At 40.6% G+C, this 26,226-nt stretch overlaps 2 protein-coding genes across 6 annotated transcripts in view; one reads left to right on the forward strand and one right to left on the reverse strand.

The window, feature by feature from the left end:
* The first annotated feature begins 212 nt into the window (after window positions 1-212).
* Window positions 213-26,226, forward strand: part of TANC2 (tetratricopeptide repeat, ankyrin repeat and coiled-coil containing 2) — a 366,596-nt gene continuing 340,582 nt past the window's right edge. For 3 of the 5 annotated variants that reach the window (XM_069541692.1, XM_069541693.1, XM_069541694.1), the window contains exon 1: window positions 222-757. The gene's annotated coding sequence lies outside the window, so the exon portion shown is untranslated. Of the gene's footprint in view, window positions 758-26,226 lie in introns of all 5 variants that reach the window. The other 2 variants (XM_069541695.1, XM_069541696.1) reach the window with 1 other exon arrangement.
* LOC138414757 (large ribosomal subunit protein eL21-like) lies at window positions 10,857-11,398 on the reverse strand. Its single transcript, XM_069542538.1, has one exon. It carries the CDS (start codon window positions 11,370-11,372, stop codon window positions 10,890-10,892), a length of 483 nt encoding a protein of 160 aa, XP_069398639.1. The 5' UTR covers window positions 11,373-11,398; the 3' UTR covers window positions 10,857-10,889.

Raw genomic sequence — 26,226 nt, forward strand, 5'->3', positions numbered from 1 at the left:
GCGGCAGAACCAGGGCCCAACCGCTCGGCGCAGAGACGGGTTCGGTCTCGGCTCTCTCTCCCCGCCACTCCCCACCCCCAAACGGTGGAGGGGGCGGGGGCGCGCGCGCTCCACCACGCACGCGCCCCCACGCACGCGCTCTCCCTCCGCGCTCGCGCTCCTCCCCACCCCGGCCCGGAGGGGGCGGGGCTGCGGGCGGCCTCGGAGGGTGCGACGCCCCCGGCGCGGCGGCGGCGTTAGCGAGCGGCCGGCTGGGCGCGGGTTGCAGGGCGCGCTGCTCCGGCGGGGCCCGCTTGGCACAGCCGCCTCGTGCGAGCCGCCCGCCCGGCGGGGTAAGCTGCGAGCGCTCCGAGCGTCGGACCCGGGGCCACCGGCGCTGCCCTCCCGCCGCCGCCCTCGGTGCCTCCTCTGGGCGGCCCCGCCCCCGTTCCCATCCCCCTCGCGCTCACCTCCCGGCTGTGCCGCGCGCGAGGCGGAGCAAGTCGCCCGCCGCCGCCGCTGCCGCCGCCGCTGCCGCCGCGCTGAGGGGCGAGAGCCTGCACCCGCGCCGCCGCTGACAGGGGGACCGCCGCGGGCTGCGCTCGCCGCCGGGAGGCCCCGCCGCTCCTTTCCCGGACGCAAACCCACCGCGGGCGTCGGAGCGCAGCGAGGTGCTCTGGGATCGCGGGCGGCGCCGGCGGGCGGCGCGGTCCTCACAGGAGACCCCGGGGACTGGGGCTTGACCCGGGGGTGCAGCGAGCCCCCCTCAGAGCGGCAGGTGAGAGACCGCGGGAGCCCGGGAAAGGAAGGTCGCTTCAGTGACAGGGGCGTTCGCCTCCGACGCCCGGGCTCCAGGGAGAGGGGCGGAGGCGAACGGGGAGGCAGCGAAATGGGCAGCGGAGTGCCTCCGGTGTGGAGGGCGTGGGGAAGGTTGGTTGCCAATGTGGCCCTCGGGGTGGCTGCGGATGAGTCCGGGATCGGTCACTTCGGTGTCACCGAAGGTGTCATGGAATTTGGTACCGAGAGAATCTCCGGATGACGGGGACCCAGGAGGAGATGCCAGGCAGATTGCTAAACGTGGCAGGGAAGGTGGTGCAGAACGAGTTGCAAAATGTGCCCCCGGAATGCAGCATAAAAGTAGTTGTGAAATGTGCCAGGTAAGGTACAGGGTGGGTTGGCCTGTATGGCGTTGAAATTCACAGCAGAAGTGTTCTTTAGTGATATTGTTAAATCCTCTGGGAAAGGAGGCGTAGGCTAAGAAGAGATTAATAAGGCTCATGGCTAGATATTTTATCACAGGAAATCGAGAGGAGCTATGATATGCTATTTTTGAGATAGAGTGAGTGCCCACGTGAAAGAAACAAGCAAATTGTGTCTGGTTGTGCGATGGGAAAGAAAAAATAGGGCTAAGATAATTCCGGTTTGCCGTCAGCGTGTAAAGCACTGATACAAATGCAGCCTGTGTTCTATTCCAGGTGTAGGATGTTTAAAATGGTTTTCATCAAACATAAACGAAGATAATTAATATTAGGAAGATTTGGGTGTCTTTCACTGTCTTCTCTCCTCCCCTCCAGGAAAAGAAAAAAGAAAAAAATACAAAAGACACACAAAAAAACCCACCCCACATCTTGACCATGATTCTGAGTTCAAGATCATTAGGCAAAGGGACATTTTTTCATAGGTGCCCCTTTCTTCATTTTTATACAAGTGAAAATTTCTGGAATGAGGGAAACAAAACAATATGGTGAACAAAAGGGATAAATTTTCAGGCATTTTGAGGGTTGGAGCCAAAAGCTATTGCAATGGTTAATTGCGGTGAATGACAGTAGTGAAATATTCTTGATTGTTGGGGTAGCCAAATAGGAAAAAGAAATTGGATACAGTAACGGTGGCATAAAAAGGAACAACATGGATACTGTCAGTGGAGCGCTTCTTTCAGCCTTTCCCAGGTAGATCATCTCAGGAATGTGAGCACAGAAATATTAAACATTGTCACCCCCCTCCATACATACGTGTGTGTATAAATATAATTACACATGCCGCAAAACATTGTGACTTCCATTTAAGAAGAACATCTGTGTTTTGAGAGGATTGTCAGAACATAGCTGGAATTTCAGAAGTAACAAAAGACAGCTCCATGAGCTATTTAATGTAACTTATATACATTCAGTGAGTGTCTGTATACTATGAAACAAGCAGAAATAGCTGCATGTGTTCATTAGGGTATAGTTAATTATTGATGAGATTTTAGTGCCTTCTGTTGCAGTTCTTGCAGAGAAATGGAGTTATTTGCCTGAATGTTGTTCTTAGAAGAACATTCGCCAGATAATCTGAAAATTCATACTGATTGGCTTTCTCCTGAATCCGGATTCAGCCATTGAGGGATTGTTTGCTTTAAAGACAAAACTGATTTTGCTCCATGATTAATTTTGGGTTTTAGTCATTTCTGTTGATGTGTCCCTCACTTTGGGGGTGAGTGGGGGCTAAAGCCTGAGGAGAGGGCCTGAGGAGAATAAAGAGCGATTCTGTTGGATCTTCCTGTTTTGTTCTGACTGTAAGCCATATGTACTGCCACCCCCTACTGTCTGTAGGAAGAGGTGTTACAGAGCCCCATTCTTTTCTTGTTATCACTGCCCCCTTGTGTAAGGGAAGAAATTGAGAGTTGTACTTTGGGAAACCGCTCTCCTCAGATTGTTCTTGATAGGGTGGTTATGGAGATTTATAATCACCTATTCAGAGTTTCAGGGCTTTAAACTTACTGTCAGTCAGGCTTCAGATTTAATATCTGTTTTTAATAGTATCTAATTATTGTCAGTAATTCAAATTGCTAAGAATGTTTTTCAGTATGTTTGAGAATATGGTACTTACTAGTGGTGCTGCTAGTAATGTCATGCTCTTACATAGCACCTACTCTGTGCCAGCCCTGTTATGCAGGTTTTAATCGGTTCCAGCACCCTGCGAGGTATGTACTGTTATTTCCATTTTACAAATGAGAACCTGAAACACTGAGATGTTAAATATCTTGCCCAGGTTTATTTAGCTAGCAAGTGCAAGAGCTGAGTTTCAATTCAGGAACTCTGGCTGCACACCCCATGCTCTTCATAAGTCTACTATATTGCCCTCTCAATCAAATTAGTGTTGACACACATCATTAAAATGCAGGTGCCCATCATACAAAAGCAAATACAGAGATGTGGATAAGCCCAGGTAGGTAGTAAGACACATAAATGTTAAGCCTACAGATACACCAAAAAATACAGTTATAACTAACTTATTCAGTTACAAATACACCGAAAAATACTTACGTTACTTATAACTGTACAGAATACTTGGTTATTTAAAGTATGAATATTTCTCTTTAGGAATTTATTTTTGTAGTTTTATTTCTGGGATTATGAGTAGAGGAGTGTCAATACTTTTTATGTGGTTAAGGAAATATTTATGATGGAGGTTTTGGTTTTGGGGGCATCTTTGGAGGTTGAAAGTTTTACTTTCAAATAGTTTGATGTGTGTGTGTGTGTGCACATAGTGTTCAGTAAAGGTTTACTGGTGCTTTTAAAGAAATAGTGTAGAGATCTCTGTGTAGAGCTATAGTTTTCTATAGGGAAATTATCTATTTTTCCTGTCTGCTTACATTTTTATGATCCTGTTTAAAAAAGAATTAACAAAAATGGGTCAGATGCATATGTACTTTTTACCTTTTTCTTCAACAAATATTTGCTCAGGTTTTTCTTGCACTTATTGTTTTATAGATACTGACTACATATGAAATAATATTTATAAAATTATAAAATGTATAAAGTATAAAAGAATAATCATGCAGCCAACACGTATATACCTTCCACACAGTTTAAGACATGAATATCACCTCCTATACTTAACAGTTATTTTCTTCTCTTAGTCAAACTTTCTGCCATTCCGTGAATCACGTGTCATGTAGTCAGAGACCTCCTTCATTTTTATATACATTGTTTGATAAGACAATTCAATATGATCTACTAATTATGACTGCGACTAATTCATGTATGTTTATATCCTGTAGTGTATTTAATAAATTGTCTTAGAGTCAAGTCCTGCTCTATATTTCTATTGGTCGATGGCTCACTGTAGCATACTTGAAAAGCCTGATTTTGTGTTTGCATCTTTATCATAAAGTTTTACTAAGATGATTAAACATTAGTAGATTATTTCCCTCTTCTGTCGTCACTGATTCTTGACTGTCCTGTGCAAGCTCTCTAGCTGCACCCCCCCCACTTCCTCATTAATGCCTTTGTTCTTTTAGTATTTTCTGAATGACTCTGTATGCATTGTTTTGAATGGAGAAGGAAGTAAGCCTGGAAAAGAGTATACTAAACCAGTGTTTCCAAAAGGGGAGTTTTAAGGTAGTTGATAGTAATTAGATTTAAGGAAGAACAAGTATGATTAAACGAATGCATCAAAATTCTCTCCTTGTCGAATTTCTTCCTCTTAGAATTAAAATTGAATCTCTGAGATATACTGGTTGGGCACACTCATTCAGTTCTGTTGGATTATACTTATACAAGGGCTTCCCAGGTGGCTCAGTGTAAAGAATCCACCTGCCAACGCAGGAGATGCAGGTTCAATCCCTGGGTTGGGAAGATACCCTGGAGGAGGAAATGGCAACCCACTCCAGTATTTTTGCCTGGAAAATCCCATGGTAAGGGTAGCCTGGCGGGCCCAATTCCATGGAATTGCAGTCTAAAAGAGTCTACATGACTAAGCAACTGAGCACACAAACGTGCTTATACAGGAGCACCACTGTTTTCTGTCATATTTGTACTGATGGTACCCAGATTTTGTCGGCTTCCCTGGTGGCTCAGACGGTAAAGCGTCTGCCTGCGATGAGGGAGACCAGGGTTTTATTCTTGGGTCAGGAAGATCCCCTGGAGAAGGAAATGGCAGCCCACTCCAGTACTCTTGCCTAGAAAATCCCACGGACGGAGGAGGCTGATAGGCTACAGTCCGTGGGGTGGCAAAGAGTCAGACACAACTGAGCGACTTCACTTTCACTTACCCAGATTTTATTTCAAGGAACTAGAACAATTTCAGATGGTTGTTTACTTTTCTAGTACTAGTCTGATCAAGGTAACAAATATAAAATAGTTTGAAAACTAGTTTTATTGTTTGGAATTTTTTTTCTCAACATTGTTGTATTTGCTCAGAGCCTATGGTTATCGAATACTGTTGTCATTTGGAAAGAAGACACTGTGTAAATAAATAGTTTTGTCTTTGTTATAATACCATGAAATCACCACTGGGTTAATTTGAATAGCATCTCTTGCAGTAATTTGTATTAGATGAAGATTGTTTATGACTTAAAAAATGAGTCAAGGAGCTGTGTGTGTGGTGATTGAGACTACATCATGACCTTGATGAGTCTCTAAAAATTGATAGAGAGAAGTAGGTTACAAGAAGAGCTTAAAGACTTAACGCTATGTTTCCCCACCCAATGGTCCTTTTTCTTCCTTTTAGAGGATATTTTTACCTTAAATATTTCAGATTTAAGATAATATCAGATGGAGAATGTTATATTTGGGCCTGGGTTTTAGAAGGCTAAAGTAGTTTGAGGATGTAATCAGACAAAAAAGTTTCTGGTGGGGATCTTTCATATTCTAGAAAGCTGTAAGTAAATAATTGTAATTCCATAATTTTTTTTCTGGAAGCACATTTCTTCTTTTAGGTCAGTTTATTTTCTTTACAAAATCTTTATCAGTCGTTGAAAGCTGTGTTTGTGGATGCCATAAGTATTAGGTAAGTTGCTTTTCTGTGGGCCACACATTACCACAGTATCTTATGTTCAGCTTCTGTTTGTTCTTGAATAGTTAAGGGTAAACATGACTAAGTTTAACAGGCAAAGAGTTAATTTGATGTTAGTAATTGCTCACCTTCTTTATCCTTTCCTTCCCCATGATACTGATTTCTGCCTCTATTGAGTGCGTCATATATCCCACCTCTCAAATGCCTTTCTTTTGATCAGAACTTGAGAGATTCTGATGTCACTTATTTAAACTGAGTAGTTGCATTGTAGTGAATAATCTTGTTGGTATGTTTCTTAAAAAATTTAATTGCCTTGGTGGTGTTTTATCTGACAGACTCGTCTTATGCCTCGTTGTGACACCCATATTATGTCTAACTCTGAAGAAGTTTTTGACAAAATGTATTATTCGAGTCTACCTTTTTTTCCTTCAGAAGAGATACCTCAAGTGGAAAGGTTTGGAGCACAGCCTGTAAGACAGCATTCTTCTTGTTTGCTCTGGTCTCAGCCTCTCACATACATATTTTGTATACATAATAACAGAGTCATTGTTCTATGGAAAAACCATTGGTTTTCCAGGTAATCATGCTTATTTCCTTGTGTGTAATACCATGCTTGCATTATAATATAAGATTATATTAGATGACATATCTGATCATAGAGGGACAACATGAAGAATTATGGCACCAGTTTTTTTTTATTGCCATGGAAACTCTTTTTTCCTTTCCTTAGGATCTAGCCTTATAAATGGATTAGTTATTAAGTTTGGAAATGGGAGTGAGTATGTAGATACTGTGATTTAATCGTTTAGGCAGGAGACTCCGCCTTAGAGCTCACTAAATTCCCTCTGCTAATTGAAGGAAGTCTCTTCTTAGCCCTTTGTTCCTAACCTTGTGTTTTGAGGGGTCTCACAATTTCTAGCTGTAATTGCTGAAGTTTGATATGGCAGAGTTAACGAAGCTTGATAGGTATTTGTACTCTAGAATTCTATTTCAGTTCGAATTCCATGGAATCCTGTAGAGCTCCTGAAGACTGTGAATTAGGGTGAATGAAGGTAATTAGCTTTAGTAGGCATGTGGGATGAAGACTTACTATTACACATTCAAATCCTGCTTCAGCGTCAGAGAATCTTAGCTCTTCCCTTTCAGGGATTTAAAGAGGAAGAGAGACTTCCTTTGGAAATTGCTCTTCAGATGTTGTTATGTTGCAGGATGACAATGCTGTTGTTTGGTTGTAAGAAACTTTTGAAATCTTAACGATCGTGAGACCCCTTGTATAGTAGAGAGAACCTGAACTTGAGAGTTTTTGAATCCTGAAAACAGGTTCAGATTATCTCTCTGTCACTTACTAGCTGTATGAGGAGTTAAAAACCTCTCTTGAAGGGTTTTGATGATGATGAATAAAATAATGTCAGTGAAAAATCCTTAGGACAATATCTAATTCTTAATAAATATTTATTTTTATTAGGTTTTGGAGAGTGTCCTGGATTTCTGTTTTTTTGATGTTCTTCACATAATTCCTCCCCATGACATTTTACTAGTATTGTCAGTCTAGCTTTTTGTTGTTGTTTTGTCTTGCTCTTCTTTTCAGCCTAGTAAGGTATTAAAAATAAAAACCTATGGTAATTTGGCTACTCATTAATTTAGTGTCTTGAAATTTTCATTTATGAAAGATTTGATAAGAGCTGAGAGGAAAAGTTTTTGAATAACTGTAAACTTAAATAAAAACTCAGGCAGACTCCTTGTATGTGCTTCTGTTTGTACTGTTTCCCTTTAAGTACCACATACTTGTAAAAAATTAATTTTTAATTTCCTCTGAAAATAGCAAACCACAACACTTCTTGAGACATTGAGCCCTTTGGCAATTTTTTTTTTCAATTTGATCATGTGAACATTTTCTACTTTTACAAGCATTTCTCATTTTTGTGAATAACTGAAACTTCCTCTGTGTGATAACTGTATCCCCCACTTGCCTTCCACCATGCGCCATGTTGTTAGCTTTTTGTAGTTTTTCTCTTTAAAAAATTTGTAAGTGACAGTCAGTCAAAGTGGTTGATTGTCTTTTGTGATCTGCTTAATAAAAAGGACTTATCTACAGTGTAAAATAAGACACCAGAAAGAGTTTGCCCCTCTTTTTCCAGTATAACAAGCTAGTATTCAAAATCTCATTTTTTTCCCCAAGCTTTGATGATTTCTATAACGTTTTGCCCATTTCTGCTCATCTGTGTACATATCATGCAAACAGTAATTCATTGACTATTTTTCTTTAACATGACTCACTTTTTATCTTAGGTTTATCCTTGGTTGTCATATTATACACAGCCCAGGAGGTTTGTGCTAGTAAACTAAACACTAGTTTATCATGAAGACATCTTGCCTTTAGGAAGGCCACTCATATGCAACTTTGGTTCCAGATTGGATCGTTCTGTATTTTTAAGTAAATGAACTTCATAATGATACCTCTTCTTGTTTTAGATAATGTAATTCTGTTTTGCCTTTGGATGTATTGGGTAGCCATTTAGTGAGTGAGTGAGTGAGTAAGTGAAAGTTGCTCAGTTGTGTTCGACTCTTTGTGACCCCATGGACTTAGTCCGTGGAATTCTCCAGGCCAGAATACTAGAGTGGGTAGCCTTTCCCTTTTCAAGGGGATCTTCACAACCCAGGGATCCCATCCAGGTCTCCCACATTTCAAGTGGATTCTTTACCAGTTGAGCCATAAGGGAAGCCCAAGAATATTGAAATGGTAGCCTATCCCTTCTCCAGCAGATCTTCCTGACCCAGGAATTGAACCGGGGTCTCCTGCATTGCAGGCGGATTCTTTACCAACTGAGCTATGAGGGAAGCCATTTATTAGTTGTCAACAAATGTTAATTTGTCATTAATTACAGTAGATAACTGGTATCTCCTTCCCCTACCTTCTGCTTTTTTAAAAAAATCCCAAAGTATTCCTCTGCTTGCAACCAAGGAAATAAACCAGGGATGAAGAAAGAAAAAAATATTTCTCTCCTCCACTTTTACCCTTGTGGTAACCAGCATTAACTAACACTTCGAGTATTTTTTTTGTTTTGTTTTGTTTTTATCATCTTTCTATTTGCTCAGAAACCATTAAGCATGTATGAAAGTGAAAAAGTGAAAGTTGCTCAGTTGTGTCCAACTGTTTGTGACCCCGTGGACTATATAGTCCATGGAATTCCACAGGCCAGAATACAGGAGTGGGTAGCCATTCCCTTCTCCAGGGGATCTTTCCAACCCAGGTCTCCTGCATTGCAGGTGGATTCTTTACCATCTGAGCCACCAGGGAAGCCCAAGCACGCATGCACACACGCACGCATGCACACACACACACACACACGCTTTTTGTAACTTGCTTTATTCATTTAAGAATATATCATGGCTAGCTCCAGTTTAGTAAATGAAACTCTATAATAATTTTAAAAAGCGGAATAACATTTCATAGCATAGAACACCATAATTTAGTCTGTTTTTCTCCACCTGATGGATATTAAGATTGTTTTCCTCTTTTGCTGTTACAAACATTAGGCCACTCTTATTCATGACTAGACAAGCAAACATTCTAAATAAACTATTAGCAAAATAAATCTAGCAGTGCATGTAAAATAGATACATCATGATCCAGTAGAATTTATTCCAGGGAAGCAAGAATACTTAAATATTAACATTTTTTATATTAATGAAGTTAAAGATAAAAAGTATATGATTATCTCTCTCTTTTGGAGTGAGTTGGGGGACTTTGTATTGTGTTTATGTAAAACAGCAAAAGGAGATGCCTGCCCATTTGGACGGTAGTCTAAGTTTTGTACAATTCCTTGATCCTCAAAGTTAATAGACAAAAACCATTTTTCTGGAGTCTTTAGGAGGACTGTGTAGGACCTGGCCCTTGACTCTGACCTTGGCCTTTCTATCAGCTTTTGATTGCCAAAGTCTGGTCCTCTTGACAGTATGGAAATAAGCATACTTCTAGAGACTGGGATGGATGATATGGGTGAGCCTGTCCAATTTAGGGCTGGCACTTTTTAAGATCTTTTATTTGATTACCTTTGAGCTTAATGACCACCTTGTTGGCCTCTGTACAGGTGCTCATTGTCTTGGAAACGTTGGCTGGAATTTTTCTGAGGGCTTTCTTGTTGTGCTTGTTGGCAGAATATGTGTTCCTTAGAACCTATTTTTCTTGAAGTCATTTCTAGGACTGGTCATATATGATATTTTTCTTGGATTCGGCCACATCTCTGTTGCTAGCTGCAACTCTGGGAGTGTTGGAGACTGGAAAAAAGAGACCTTGACTATCTTAATAGGTGCCAAAAAACATTTGATAACATTTTGGAGTAATTTCCTCGGAGTGTGTGTGGCATAATTTCTGAATGCTTGCTTAGGTGAAGATGCCTTTCTTTTCTCTTGATCACTTAAAGGGTATCTTGACTGGATATGGTTTTTTTGGATCATAAGCATTTTCCCCCCCTATATAATGTAGATACCTTATTACCATTGTCTTTAAGCTTCTTGTGCAATAGATAAGTCTGATGCCAGTCTGATTCTCCTTTCTTCTGAAGTATCAGTAACTCATTCTTTATCTTCTGCACAAAAAATCTTGCCACTTTTATGTGCGCTGAGATGATCAGGTCTAATCTCATCATGTACTTTATCATTTTTATACTATGAGAAACCAAATACTGCCAGCTCATCTCTGATTTTATGGAGCCTATTTCCTGTCTGTATAGTTCTGTATTTCTCCCTTTCTGCCTTCAGTTTTTCTCTTCCTCTCTTCTTATTCTTTAATGTTTAGTGATAGTAAAATCATTTTGATCATTCTGAGTTGATAATCTCAGGTACACCTTGTACCTTTCAAAATGTAGTCTCAAATACTTTTTTAAATTTCAGTGAAGTTTTTTTTTAAAAATTATTGTTTTTACTATATGTTCTGTTCCTTGCTTTGATCTTCTTCAGGAATTCCTATCAGTTGTATGTTCAGTCTTCTTTGCCATCTTCAATATTTGTCACTTTTTCTCATATCTTTTTAATCTATTTTTTGAGTTTAATTTTTTTCTCTTTTTTACCTTCTGTTTTTCTTTCTTTCTTTCTTTTTTTTTTTACAGTCCAGGTCTTTATTTCTACACCCATCAGGCCATGAATTCATAGGGGATGGGCTCCAGCAGTTCGGGGTCCTTTCCATCGGTCCTCACAAAGTGTGCTTCGCTGGGTGGAGCAGGCTGGCGCTTCAGCTGAACCCAAGTCCCTTTCTCTTTGGCTTCCTTCTTTTTCTGATCGTTTTCCTTCACACGTTTCAGGAAGCTATCTCGGCTCTTAGAGTGCTTAATGTGCTCAACACGCACATTAATTCTCTTGGCAAGAATCTTGCCCTTAACTTGTTTGTTTACAATGATGCCAACAGCATGCTGGGTATCATTGTAGACTATCCCAGTTTTGCCATGGTAGCATTTGTGGGGCATTCCTTTTTGAACAGTATCCATTCCCTTGATATCTACAATATCACCCTCCCTGTAGATTCGCATGTATGTGGCCAAAGGAACAACTCCATGTTTTCTGAAAGGCCTGGAGAACATGTAGCGGGTGCCCCGCCTCTTTCCCTTTGTGTTGGTCATCTTGGCGAATCACTGGAAGATGGCGGTTTCGGCCGAAAAGCTACCTTCTGTTTTTCTTAAGGGACTATCTTTTAATTTACTCTTGTCTTCATTTCTGGAATATGTCTTTCCTTTTATTTTTAATTCTTACTCGAGTCATGTCTCATTTTGAGTTTTTATAATTCTTGTATTTGTTTTTCTTTCACGTCTTATGCCATTTTCCTAAGGTCTTTTCTCATTCTGAAATAGCAGGTTTTAATTTTGATTTGTTATGTGGGTATGTCTTTCCAGCACACTTTCATTGTCTGCAGTGATGTTATTCTGCTTCTTATTCTCTTTTCTTTTCTGGTTGCACTGGGTCTTCATTGCTGCGTGCCCAGTCTTTCTCAGGTTGTGGAAGGTAGAGCTACTCTCTAGTTTTGGTTCATGGGCTTCTCACTGTGGTGGCTTCTCACTGTGGTGGCTTCTCTTACTGCAGAGCTCGGCCTTCAGTAATTGCAGCACGAGGTCTCGGTAGCTATGACTTGCTGGCCCTGGGGTGCAGGGGCTTCAGCAGTTGTGGCTCAGGGCTCATTAGTTGTGGCTCGCAGGCCCTAGAGCGTGCCAGCTTCAGTAGTTGCAGTGTGCAGACTTAGTAGTTGTGGCACACGGGCTTAGTTGTTCCACGACACGTGGAATCTTTCTGGACCGGGGCTTAAGCCCGTGTCCCCTGCATTGGCAGGTGGATTCTTACCCACTGTGCCACCAAGAAAGTCCCTGTGTTCTCTTCTTATAACTTTATGTGGGATTGACCTTGATATACTTCTGTGACTCATTTTTACTTGAAATTAATTACATGAATTTTTTAGAATGTGACTGGGTTCAGGAAAGCGTCTAACTTTACTGAGCTTTTTATTGTATTGTTTTTGCGTGGTGTTTAAAAATATGGGGGCTTGCTTTCTGAGATTTCCTAAAATCTTCTAGAGGAGATTCTTCTCTAGTAGTTCTGGACCTTCTCTTTCCTTCATCCCTCTTTCCTGATCTCAGACTCCACCCCTTTATGATCATGAAGCCCTTCTCTGTGCCTTCTGGGTCTCACTGTCCGTCATCTGCAAAACTCCCTTTTATCTTTAACCTCTTCTCTAAACAGCACTGTCTCCATTCTCTAACTGAAACTTACCTTTTGCCTGAGGGCACTTACTTCTCTTGGCAAGTTCTGAAGTGGTGGTTCCTCCTAGTGAGGTGGGTTAAGTATTCTCTTTGCTTTCTTGTAGTTGCTTCTAGACTTCTTCTGGGTTCACTACTAGTCTCCTGCTACTCCACTTAGAATTGTGGCGATTTCAGTGTTCATGTAGATGATCCTTCTGATACTCTGGTCTCCTGGCTTTCTCTTCTCCACCGATCCTGTCTTCTGTCTCAGCCATTCCCTCTATTGCGCATCCTGTGCAGATGCTTTTAGTCTCAGTGCATCTGCATTAACTGGGGAGCTTTGGCAAACTCCAGATGCCAAGGACTAACTCCCAGAGATTCTGATTTGCCTGGTCTGAAGTATGGCCTGAGAGAATGTTTTTGACAGTTTTCCACGGTGACTTTAATGCACACTCAGAATTGAGAGTTGCTATAACTCACTGTAACTCGAAACTACAACTTTCTATACTATCAGTTTCTGGCATTTTACTCTCCACCTACCACCTCTATTTTTTCAGGCTCATTTCTTTTATTACCCAACAACCTTAATTCCTTGGTCTCACAGGGACCTTTTAATTTACCACCTTTTCACTCTTCCTCAATGCATTCATGTTCTCAGTTTTTTCTTTTTTACCTTCAAACTAGCTGAATTCCTAGATTGCATCATTACAGTTGATCTTCTCCATCTACCTCTTGATTTGACCTTTCTTCTTTGGTGGTTCTTGCCTGGTTAAAACCAACTCTACCAAGGATTTCCCTGATGGTCCAGTGGTTAAGACTCTGTGCTTCCGAAGCAGGGGGTGTGGGTTCAGTCTCTGGTCGGGGAGAACTGAGATCGAATATGCTGCATGACATGGCTAAAGTTTTTTTTTTTTAATTCAAAAACTTTAAAACCAACTCTACCTGTTGTACTCCTGTGCAGTTGTAGCTGAATATGTCTGGAGCAGAATGCCTCTTGACTTTCAATTCTTCAGTTCAGTTCAGTCGCTCAGTCGTGTCCGACTCTTTGTGACCCCATGAATCGCAGGACACCAGGCCTCCCTGTCCGTCACCAACTCCCGGAGTTCACTCAGACTCACGTCCATCGAGTCAGCGATGCCATCCAGCCATCTCATCCTCTGTCATCCCCTTCTCCTCCTGCCCCGAATCCCTCCCAGCATCAGAGTCTTTTCCAATGAGTCAGCTCTTCGCATGAGGTGGCCAAAGTACTGGAATTTCAGCTTTAGCATCATTCCTTCCAAAGAAATCCCAGGGCTGATCTCCTTCAGAATGGATTGGTTGGATCTCCTTGTAGTCCAAGGGACTCTCAAGAGTCTTCTCCAACACCACAGTTCAAAAAGCATCAATTCTTCAGCGCTCAGCTTTCTTCACAGTCCTACTCTCACATCCATACATGACCACTGGAAAAACCATAGCCTTGACTAGACAGACCTTTGTTGGCAAAGTAATGTCTCTGCTTTTCAATATACTATCTAGGTTGGTCATAACTTTTCTCCCAAGGAGTAAGCATCTTTTAATTTCATGGCTGCAGTCACCATCTGCAGTGATTTTGGAGCCCCCAAAAATCAATTCTTGGCCAGTACCAAATGACTTTCAGTTCCTTGCTTAGTGCTGCCAAGCTCTCCTACTGTATTACTGTAGTTCTTCCATACTCCCATTCACTTAGATGATCCTATCTTTCCCTTGTACCCAAATTTTCCACATTCCGCTTTCTGTCTTCTCTTTCAGCTAATGACTTTGCTTTCTATTTTACTGAGAAAACAGAAGTCTGCTCACCACCTGCATCTTCACTAGTGTTACTGTGAATTGTCTTTTCCTCTCTTGAAGGCCATTGCCACTGAGCTCGTCCATTAGAGCTCACCCCTTCTTGCCTTCTCAAGGACATTCTTCCTGTAATGCTTGTCTGTCTGTCCTTTTCTGGATCACTGTCAACAGAATAAAAACATTGTAATTTCTTTCATCTTAAAGAAACCTTCTTTTAACCTTACTTCTTTCCAGCGACTTCCCCATTTCTTATCTCAATTATACCAGACTCTGCAGAAGCAGTTGTCTTTGTTCACCTTATCAAACTCTCCTTTTTACAGCTTTTGGGGTATTACTCACATTTAACAAAATTCACCTCTTGTAACAGCATAATTCAATGATTATTATGCATCACCATCATCCAGTTTTACAGTACATCCGTCACCCCCCAAAATTTCACTGAGCCTGTTTGCATCCAGTCTCCATTCCCAGCCCTATTCCTAGGCAACAGAAAGTTCTGCTTTCTGTTTCTATAAATTGGCCTATGAACATTCATATAAGTAGAATCACATAATATGTAGTTTTGTTTTATACTATTCAGTCTTTTGCTTCTATCTCTTCATCCAGGATAATATTTTTGAGATTAACCTATGTTGCACATGTATCAGTACTTTTATTTTGATTGCTGAATATTACTGTTCTTTTGTATAGACATACTATGTTTTGTATATCCATTCACCAAATAATGGACTTTCTGATTTTTTCTGTTTTTTGTTTATTATGAACAATGCTGCTATAAACATTTGGGTACAGACTTTTTTTTTAAGATTCACAGATGTTCTTTGTGCTTTTGAATATTTATTTATTTATTTTGGCTGGCATTGCTGCATGCGGGCTTTATCTGGTTGCGGCCAGTGGGGGCTACTCTCTAGCTCTGGTGTGCAGACTTCTCATTGCATTGTCTTCTCGTGTCATCAGATTTTATTTGCTACCACCCCTTCTTATTGCTGTTGAGTGTATCTCCTGGTTCATTCCCTACGGTGACTTCTGCTGCTTACTACCCAGAGTTAGGCCAGACTTCACAAGCTAAGGGCATAGCCCTCTGCAAGACTACTCTCACTTCAGACACTAGCTGCAGGTGTCTCCCTCACTTCTCACTAACTGGCTGCATATTTGAGAGTTCCTAATACTGCCTCAGATTTGATAATTCAGTAGAACAACGTACAGAACTCAGGGAAGTGCTGTATTTATGGTTGTAGCTTTATTGTAACAAAAACGATATAAAGCAGAACAAGCCAAAAGAAGGGACACATAGGGCAAGGTCTAAGAGGCTCTCAAATGCGATGCTTCTGAACTCAGGATATGTAACCCTCCTGGCATATCAGTGTATTGTAATACACAGAGTTGCCAACCAAGGAAACTCATCTGAGCTTCAATATACAGAGTTTTCATTAGGGTTTCAGTAGTAGTCATGATTGATTTAATCATTGACCTCTTTTAATTTCAACTTTCAGCCCTAACTTACCTTTGTAAAGGTCAGACTGATGGCCTGTGGCACAAAGCCTCAACCCTCTAAACATATGATTGGTCTTTTTGGGATAGCCAGCACCCTTCCCAAGTCAGTACCCTCAAACTTCCACCTAATTTCTCTGTTCCGTTTTGTAGGTAACCCTTCAAGAGTTGTCAATGTGCTCTTTCCAGTTTTTTTCCTCCTCTTCTTTTTTTCAGTTTTGAAATGAAAATATACAAGAAAGTTGGAAGAATGGTGCAAAACAGTGTCCTTCATGTACATTCACCACTTGTTAACATGACGTTATTCTACCTGTGTACACTTTTTTTCTGACTAGTTTGAGGGTAGGTTGTAGTCATGTGTTTACATTGAAAGACTATAGTATTTGTTTCTTAAGAATAAGGACATTCTGATCTATCTCCTATAATTTTCGAAATCAGAAAATTTAGTGTTGATATAATACTTTTATCTACTCCACATCCCATGTTCAAATATTCTCTCTTCACCCAGTGTCCTTAGAACATCCCCCTCACCCTGCCCCTGTCCAGGATTCATTCTGGTGTCATGCATTGCATTTTGCTGTTGATTTAGTCTTTAATCTGGAGCAGTTCCTCAGCCTCTCTCATGTTTCTTGGCATGGACACTTTTGAAAGAGTACAGGCAGTTATCTTGTAGACTGTATCTCAGTTTGGTTTGTCTGTTTCCTTAGATTATATATTTGCAGGGCAGGAATACCGTATAGTGATGTATCCTTCTCAGTACCTCAGAGGCATGTAATTCTGATTTGACCCATTATTGGTTATGTTGACTTTGATTACTTGGTTAAAGTGGAGTCCACTGGGTTTCTTCACTGTAAAGTTACTATTTTCTTTTTTGTAGTATATAAGTAATTTGTTGGAAGGTATTTTGAAATTATGTAAATCTCTTGTTGCTCATCAAAATGATACCTACCAGTTTTAGCATCATTAATAATTCTCACTGGAGTTAATTATTACTTGGTTGGTTGCCAAATGAGAGTAACCCAGCCACTTTGTCTGTACTTAGTTGATATTCTGGTGTGACAGAGCCAGCCAAACCTCCCTGCCTCTATTTCTTGAATTACAGCATGAGCTTATGGGTTCCTACTTTATTTAGCAGGTTATGGTCTATTCCTGTCACTTATTTTGATGCTCAAATTGTTCCAGGTTTCCCAGTGGATCCAGCTTCAGGGTGGCTTCTTTGTTGTGTGTCCTTATCATTATTATTATCGCTTCCTTACTTTTTTGGAACAACAAGATATTTGGGCTCCTATTTTGCTTTCCTAGCCCAGCAGTGGAATCAGATGCTTCTCAATATGAAACCTTGGATTCCTTTCTTTTCTTCTTTTAATTGAGGTATTATTTATAAGCAGAGATATGAACATTCAGTTTAATAGATTTTGACAGTTGCGTCCATCTGAATAAGTATTACCACAGACAAGATGGAGAATATTTCTGTCTTCAAAGTTTAGTCATAACCTCTTTGTCCAGTGCTCCTGCCCCACAGCTGAGAGGCAGCACTGTTTGAAACGCCTTCTACCATAGATTGGTTTTCCTTACGCTTCTACTTCATGTACAGGAATCGTACGTTCAGTATTTTTTGGTCTGGCTTCTGTATCAGTCTGAGTCCAGTCATGAGAGACAAACTGTATAGTAATTTGAACATCAAACATTTAATATAAATAATTATTGACTGTAACAGAGAAATGCAGTAATGAAGCGTTGGCTAGTGAGAAGTAAAGAATGTGTGTGTGTTAGTCTCTCCGTTGTGTCCGACCCTTTGTGACCCCCTGGACTACAGCCTGCCTGGCTCCCCTGTCCATGGAATTCTCCAGGCAAGAATTCTGCAGTGGGTTGCCATTTCCTTCTCCAAGAAGTAAAGAATGTAGGAATACTAAGAGCTATACGGAGAGGCCACTGCTCCAGGGTAGAGTACTCTCCCCAGCCACCAGCTGACATCCAGACCTTGTGGAAATGAGCGTGGCCAGAACTCACTGAATGGTAGAGAAATTGCTGGAAGTCTGCCCTTCAGAACTCACTGGAAATCCACCCTGCCAAGGAAGGCTATACAAGGGAAGGGTCTCACCAAAGGTAGTTCGCTATAAAACCACCAGAGCGAGGGTCTTGGGAGACGGTGCAGGTCCCTGCGTCCTCGTGGCCGCTGTGCAGTCTGCAAGAGAACCCCGGAGAAGCTGTAGGACCGCGTGGGTGCCTCCCTAGAGAAGGAGCCAGTGCTGTGGGAACCAGGTCCTGGAGAAGCCGTGCGCACCGTCTGGCCTGCTGAGCAAGCACGCTGGGATCCAGAAACAAAATGCTTTCCTCCCGAAGTTTTTACTACAGCTTCTACTGACAAAGCTTAGCATTATGCCAGCTGGCAAAGGAAAAAAATATTTAAAGGGCTCAGATCCATTTCCATAGAGCAGGCAAAAAAAAAAAAAAAAAAGGATGAATTTGGAACTGAGAGGCAAAATTGGATTATTAGTGCAGGTTACATTTTCTTGCTTCTTTGGAATCTTTTAAATTTCTGACTGTATGCTAGGCATGTTGTTTAAAAGAACAGTAGAGACCAAGTGATACTGTTTACCTCCCGAGAAGAGCTTATGCTTCCTCTGTTTAGGAAGTAGAATGGAAGGCTGAGTTCTTCTGATTTATCTGACCTGTGGCTGGGCCTTGTCGTACCTGAGTTTGCTTTAGTTCACTGTCAGCTTCAAATGTATTGAGGGTCATGTCAAGAGGGCTTGATATCTGACCACTGGGGTTTTCAGAGATCTCTTGTGCTTTACAGTTGTGCCCCCAGCTTTTTGAGATGAGTAATATTTCTGTTTTATAGCCTTGGCTGCCAAATGTTTTTGCTTTGTCTTTCCTGTCTTTATTCTTCTCAAAAATTAGCATATACATGCATATTTTATTTTATCTTTCTTACAGGAAAAAGTATTTGCATACTATAATACTCATGTTTTGCTAATATTTTTTTACTTAGCATATGATAAAATCATTTTATATTACTTCACAGAGAGCTTTATTTTCTATTATTATTTTTTGATCAGTTGTATATAGGACTCCATGGCGTATATATTTGTCAATGGTTTCTTTAGTCAGTCTCCCATGTTTGGATATTTATGTGGTTCCCATTATGCTGCAGTAAGAAATTATACTGTAATGAAAAAATCTTTAGTGTATGTATTTTCACATCCTTAGAGTATACTCTTCCTCCAACCCTTTCCAAACAGAATTTTGCCCTCAGTATTCCAGTGCAGCTACTCTTATCAGGGACTTCAGTGGCCTCCATGTTGCTAAATACTATAAGCAATTCTAAGTCCTCATCTCATATGAACTCAGGCTGTACCCACTCCCTTGATAGTATCATTCAGTCTTATGTCTTTATTTACTACCTACATGTTGATAACTCCCAGATATCTGTATCTAATCCAGATTTCTTTCCCAGGTTCCAGACGCATATATCCAGCTGCTTACTTGACATTTCTACTGGGGTGTCTAATAGATATCTCAAGCACGTTGGCCCAAAATTAACTTTTCATTGTTCCACCTCCCACCCCCAAGCCCCATCTATTCAACCTGTAGCCTTTTCCATCTTGCTGATGGCAGCTCCATCCTTCTACTTGTTCAGAATGTCGAGTCATCCCTGATTTCTCCCTTCCATTCCGCGTATCCAATCTGTCAGGAGATCCTTTAGCTATACTTTAAAAACATCTGGAATCTGGCCGCTACTGACCGCCTCCACCCAGGTATGAGCTGTTAATCCTAATATTGCTTACCTGGATTACTGTAGCCAGCTTGCTAACTGGTTGCTTCTACAGTTTCTTTTCAAAACTGCAGCCAGAGTGATCCTTTAAAAATATGTCAGATCTTGATTCTTCTTTGGTATCTGCCCTCTGACTTCCCATCTTACTCACAATGAAAGGTAAAGTTCCTCCAGCGGTTAATAAGGCCTAGACATTGTGGGTCAAGTCATTTCTGTGGTCTCATCTATGTTCCTAAGCCCTCTCTTGCCTGCTGATCCCATGTGCTCAAGTACAGGCCTTCTTCCTGTTCCTTAAATAAGCCCAAGCATCTTTCTGGCTTAATGACCTTTGCCTTTGCACTTCTGTTTCTTCTGCCTAGAATTTTATGCCCCTTGCATAGCTTGCTTTATTATCCTCTTCAGGTTTTTGCTTATCTCTGTACAGTTACAACCCTCTGATGTCTCTTTCCCTCAGCCCCCCAGTATTCTTGTCATTGTTGCCTGTTTTTTTCCCCCTTTAAGAGTTTATCATGTTGTGACATATACTATATACAAGTTACTTATTTATATAAATATTTATCAAGATCCTGAGCTTATTCAAGGGGTTGCTGACTGGTTCCTTGCTATATTTCCAGTACTTGGAATAGTGTTTGACATGTAGTAGATAATCAGTAGTTGTTGAATGAGTAATACTGAATGATTGAACTAGTCCTGTCTGAAGCTCAGAGCTCTTTAAATGTTAAGCTTAAATCATTTTTTTTCAACATACAGTGTTTCTCAAACTTTAGCCTGCCTTGGGGTCAGAAGAAGGAAAAACTGAAATTTCCATTTACTGTAGAAGTACATCTAGAATAATTGTTTTAAATATTATAAATGTATGTGAAAATTATCAGGGAAAAAATGGTGGAAAAAAATAGAATTTTTATAGGGCTTCCCTGGTGGCTCACTGTGAAGAATCTGCCGATGTAGGAGCCATGGGTTCGATCCTTGGTCCAGGAAGATCCCACATGTGTGGAGCAGCTAAGCCCCTGCACTACATCTATTGAGCCTGCGCTCTAGAGCCCAGGGAACTGCAGCTACTGAAGCCCTAGAGCCTGTGCTTCTCAACAAGAGAAGCCACTGCAATGAAAAGCCCGTGCACTACAAGTAGAGAGGAGCTCACAGTCGCTGAAACGAGAGAAAAGCCTGTGCAGCGATTTAAGACCCAGCACAGCCAATAAACAGATAAGATTAAGAAGAACAGGATTTTAATAGATCTTGCAGGACTCACAAAGGGAAGGAAAGGGGTATTAGAGGGGGACAAGGATAACTTGTAGAGACTATAATGTAAAGAGTAAATAGAATAAATATGTTGCTTAGGTGGCAGGAGGGGATCTGACAGGGTGTAGGTGAGTGGGGTTTAAAGTTGTCGGTAGGTGAAGTTTGTTCTTTTTTGTGGGAGTGGTATTCTTTACAGACTTAAAAAAATTTTTTTTTAAATTTTTAATTGTAAGATAATTGCTTTATAATAAATATCGTGTTGGTTTTTTGCCATACCAAACTTTGTTCTTAAAGCTTATGTCTCTTTTTACCCCTAATTTTATTTTCTGACTCTGTCTTGATCTGTCTTCACACTTTGTCTGCTCCTTTCCCTGGTTGTAGAATTACCTATCTGTTCTGACTATCTTGCTTTATATTACATTACATACTCTTCTATATTATGATTCAGAAAATTATCTTGGTGGTATTGCCCTTTGGCTGTGTGTGTGCATGCTAAGTCGCTTCAGTCGTGTCCGACTCTTTGTGACCCCATGGACTGTAGCCCGCCAGGCTTCTCTGTCCATGCGCTTCTCCAGGCAAGAATACTGGAGTGGGCTGCTGCGCCCTCCTCCAGGGGGTCTTTCCATCCAGGGATCAAACCTGTCTCTTATGTCTCATGCATTGGCATGCAGGCAGGTTCTTTACCACTGATGTGTAGTTTATTTCATTATTTTAAGGTAAGAGCTCTGTTTTTTTTTTTTTTTTAAACAACTAAATTTTTTATAGTCTTTATCTGTCAGTCAGTTCAGTTGCTCAGTTGTGTCCGACTCCTTGCGACCCCATGAATTGCAGGACACCAGGCCTCCCTGTCCATCACCAACTCCCGGAGTTCACTGAGACTCATGTCCATCGAGTCAGTGATGCCATCCGGCCATCTCATCCTGTCATCCCCTTCTCCTCCTGCCCCCAATCCCCTTCTCCTCCTGCCCCCAATCCCTTAACTCTCCTTTAAAATTTTTACTTTATCTAAAATAGAATTCTTAGTTCTAGTTGTATTTACTTCCTGCTCCATCCCTCTTATTTGAGCCTTTATTTTCTAGTTTCTTACAGCTGTCTCAGGTTCATAGAGATTCCATAGCATCTAGGATTTGCACATTGTGGCATGGATGTGCTGTAAATATTAGTGAATGAACTTCTAAGCTATAATAATAGAATTTCTACCCAGTTGCATTTTTTTCTTCTACCTCATCAGGGATACCTTTCTTGATTAAAGCCATTCATTCTTTGAGCTTATACTGATGGAATGCTTATCTTAATGAGTACAGTATAATACCCCATTTTTAATAACTGGATTGTGTGGTATATATGTGTATGTGTGTGTTAGTTGACATCCTACTGTTTCATTGCTTTACCGATGAATAATTTAACATATTCTGCTAAATGGGAAGTTTTGTGGAATAATTGTTTTTACCCATCTTTTGATGAAATAATTCATCCAAAATGAATTCTTTCACATAGTGCTTATATACACTATGTTAGAGTGTGACAGCTTCATATGATGGAAACTCAAGTAAAGCGACTTAAACAAATAGTTTTTTTTTTCCCCCTTTGGTTAACAGGAAATATGGATATAGGCAGTCCAGGGTTTATGGCATTCCCCCCATGCCATCAAGACACTGGGTCCTTCTGTGTTTCTTCCCTGCTATCCTGGGAGGGTGGCTTTTGCACTGTGGATTGCAAGATGGCTGTTTACTTCCCAGACATTTTAGGTTTTTTTCTTCTTCTTCTTCTTTTTTTTTAGTAGCAAAACAGTAGTTTTCTTTCAGTCCTTGCTCCTAAGCCATATGCTTTTGTCTCATTGGTTACAGCTGGGTCACATGGCTGTTGCAGGGAGTCTGGGAAGTTTGATGTTTTAGGCATTACAAATGCCTTATCCAAAATTAGTGTTCTGTTAAAAAGGAAGAAAGTGAGGATTTGAGGTAGGCCACTTTAGCAGTTGTTGGATGGTATGCAGTCACACAACTCTCCATTCCTTAAAGCAGCCTTGCAAGTTAGATAGTGTGTTGTTTTTTGCAGAGTAGAAACTGGGAGTCAGAGAGGCTAAGCAATTTTTTCAGAGTCATATAGCTAGTAATTGATATAGTCAGGGTATGAATATATGTAAATCTCTCTCCAGTGACCATGCTCTTTCCATTACATGAGCGCTTTATACTGTCCTTTTAGCAGTCTAAGTAAAGATTTTGTACAAATAGTATTTAAGATATCTTAATAAAATGTGATTTTTTTTTTTAGACTGGTTTGTTCCTGTTTAAAAAATTATAGTGAACACCAGAGGGTTTCTGATGCTTGATCTTCTGGGTATGTAAAACTGATGAGATTCTTGTTATGTCAGAATCAAGATAAATTGTGAATGCTTTGAATAACTTTTTTGAGGTTCAGATAGAGAATTATCACGAGGACTGGGCCTGACTCTTCAAATTACCCTAGGCATAATATTATTTAATAAGCTGGGGATTGTCAGAAAGTGAATCATTTCATGGTTTGTTTTTTTTTTAACTGAGTTCATTAGTGTTCTGTGATTTATAATCACCAAAACACCTGAATACTGTTGCAGTTGACCCTTGAACAATATGGGTTTGAACTGCACAGATCTACTTGTACTTGGATTTTTTTTTTCCAGTACACATTAGAAGTTGGTTGAATCTTTGGATGAGGAACCGTGGATACAGAGGAGCTACCTAGATGGAGGGCTGACTATAAGTTACAGGTGGATTTTTGACTGCTCTGAAGTTATTCAAGGGTCAGTTGTATTTCTTAGCATATCTGACCAAAAAACCTAATATGTCAAACATAAAATGTCCCCAGTCTTACATTGATCAGTGTCCTCAAATTGGCAAAATAGTACCCATTTTGTTTTATATCCTTAAAATTTTTTGTTTGCAAATATTGTTATTTTATATACCTGTTAGGGCTGCATCTTTTTTCCCTTTGTAGTCTTACTGGTAACTACTTATTAAAATGTGTTTGTGTAACTTACTTATAAAGATGTCAAAGAGCTTATAACAAGATATGTATAGGTGGATAGATGACAACAAGTAGAAATTGTTAATTGGGAGAAAAGCCTAAATTCTCTTCTTCTCCATTCTCCTCCTTTGCCAGAATTCAAATCTCCTGGACCTCAAGATTTATAATTTGGTTGGGGAAGAAGGTTTGTCTTAAGGAATAGTGGGAATTTCCTTATCTTTCCCAGTGGGGAATCTTTGAATGTCAGAATAATTAAACTTATCCATTCACAAAATATTTATTGAATTTTATATGCCAGACATGCTAAAGACATTTTAAAACGTTTTCTCATAGTATATAGGGAGGAAGTGATTACAGGCACAGGTTTGGGAGTTTGACAGGTCTGAGTTCCCTTGTTTTGTTTGCTGGGTGTGTGATTTGTGGCAAGGTATTTGATCCCTGGAAGCCTCAGTTTTTTCATCCTGTAAGACTCATTTCATAGGGTTTTGCGATGAAATGAATACACCTAAAATGCTTAGCCCAGTTTCTGGCTAAGTGAGCATTTCAATAGTTACTATCTGCTGAAGTGATGATGATGAAGATGTAGTAGGGAGTAAATACAGTGGAGGGAAAGTGAAGGGTTTCTTTTTTGGGGGGTGAGGTGGGGACAGGAGACTAAAACGTAGGAATAAGAGAAATAACATGATTAGAAAAGCATATTAGGAAGATTGACATCCTCCATGGTTTATATAGGTGAGGTGAGGTGAAGCCGCTCAGTCGTGTCCGACTCTTGCGACCCCATGGACAGTAGCCTGCACCAGGCTCCTCCGTCCATGGGATTTTCTAGGCAAGAGTACTGGAGTGGGTTGCCATTTCCTTCTCCAGGGAATCTTCCTGACCCAGGGATTGAACCCAGGTCTCCTGCATTGTAGACAGAAGCTTTACCATCTGAGCCACCAGGGAAGTCCTAGTCAACATAATACATCTCTACTAAATATAATCTTTTTGATTGACCCGAGGTATTTCGGCTTGATAAGAGCAATAATTTTTCTTGCAAGTAAGGGACAACTCTCTGGGAAATCAGATTACTTTGGTCTCAGAATGTCTTAGACTGGACCTGCTTTCTTGCTTTAATTGCTTTTTTGTAGATTTTCTTCAGCTTTCCTCATAGTATACTTACACTTAAGCTTACCCTGTACGATAATGAGGTATTTTTCTGATTGTGTGTTGAGAACAGCAATGGTGTTCATGTGTAAGAATGATTTTTGAAGTTTAAATGCAGTTGATGTACAGTGAGTTTGTGTATTAAGTTGTAGTAACAATTACTTTGGATTGTAGCCCAAAATAGGCAAGTTAGGATTTGATTTGGGCAGAAAATAAGGGAATATTTTTTAATGGTGTACAATTTGGACTACATAACTGGGGAAAATATAATAAGATGATCCTCAATATGACTTAAATGCCCCAGGTTTACATATGCAGCACTCAGGGGCAGCTCTGAAGTTCTTTTCAAAACACAAAACCAGTGCCAGCTCACACTTCTTCAGCATGTCCAGGAACTGAGCATAGAGGCAGAAAGACGCAAGGTTCTCTACTTCCTTCACAATGGAGAAAAGAAGACGTGGTTTTTATGTAAACTTTCCCTTAAAATTTATCTCAGAGAAGCTATGAAAAATTATTTTACTTATGCAAAAGTCTACTCTGGGAAATTGACATTTTTTACAACTTTATTTCTTTATCATGGCTGTGCTGGGTCTTCGTTGCTGTGTGCAGGCTTTCTCTAGTTGTGGCAAGTGGGGGCTACTCTTAGTTGCGGTATGCAGGCTTCTCATTGCAGTGATTTCTCTTCTGGTGGAGTACAGGCTCTAGGCACAGAGGCTTCAATAGTTTGTGGTGCACAGACTTAGTTGCCCCACCACATGTGGAATCTTCCCAGACCAGGGATTGAACTCATGTCCCCTGTGTCCGCAGACAGATTCCTATCCACTGTATCACCAGGGAAGTGCATGGGACATTTGTAAAAGGAAGAAATAGGCAGCTAGTTTAGGAAGCCTGTTATAAATGAAGAATTAAGGGGTTTAGAAGAGTGATGATCAGAAGATATGGGAAAAATTGATGATGGTTTATATCCCCAGTTAATTCTGATTTTCATTTGACACTTTATTGTTTATCGATCACTTTGTAGGTGCCAGACTGTGCTAAGTGCTTTTTACTTGCTGTAGTTCCCTTAATTTCCACAACAGATGATTGGAAAGGTACTTTTCTATTACTAGGTATAATTTACAACGTGGGAAATAGAGGCTTTGAAAGGCTGGTTTGTTCATGCTCACCCAGCTAGTAACTGATGAGGGGAATGTCCCCCAGATTGCGGATCTTGCCATGACACTGTTGTGTCTTACTAGTTTTCTGTGATGATTCAGGATAGATACTGGGAAACGTGATTTCTATTACTGG

The sequence above is a fragment of the Ovis canadensis genome, chromosome 11 (genome assembly GCF_042477335.2).
Source record: "Ovis canadensis isolate MfBH-ARS-UI-01 breed Bighorn chromosome 11, ARS-UI_OviCan_v2, whole genome shotgun sequence".
Taxonomy (NCBI): domain Eukaryota; kingdom Metazoa; phylum Chordata; class Mammalia; order Artiodactyla; family Bovidae; genus Ovis; species Ovis canadensis.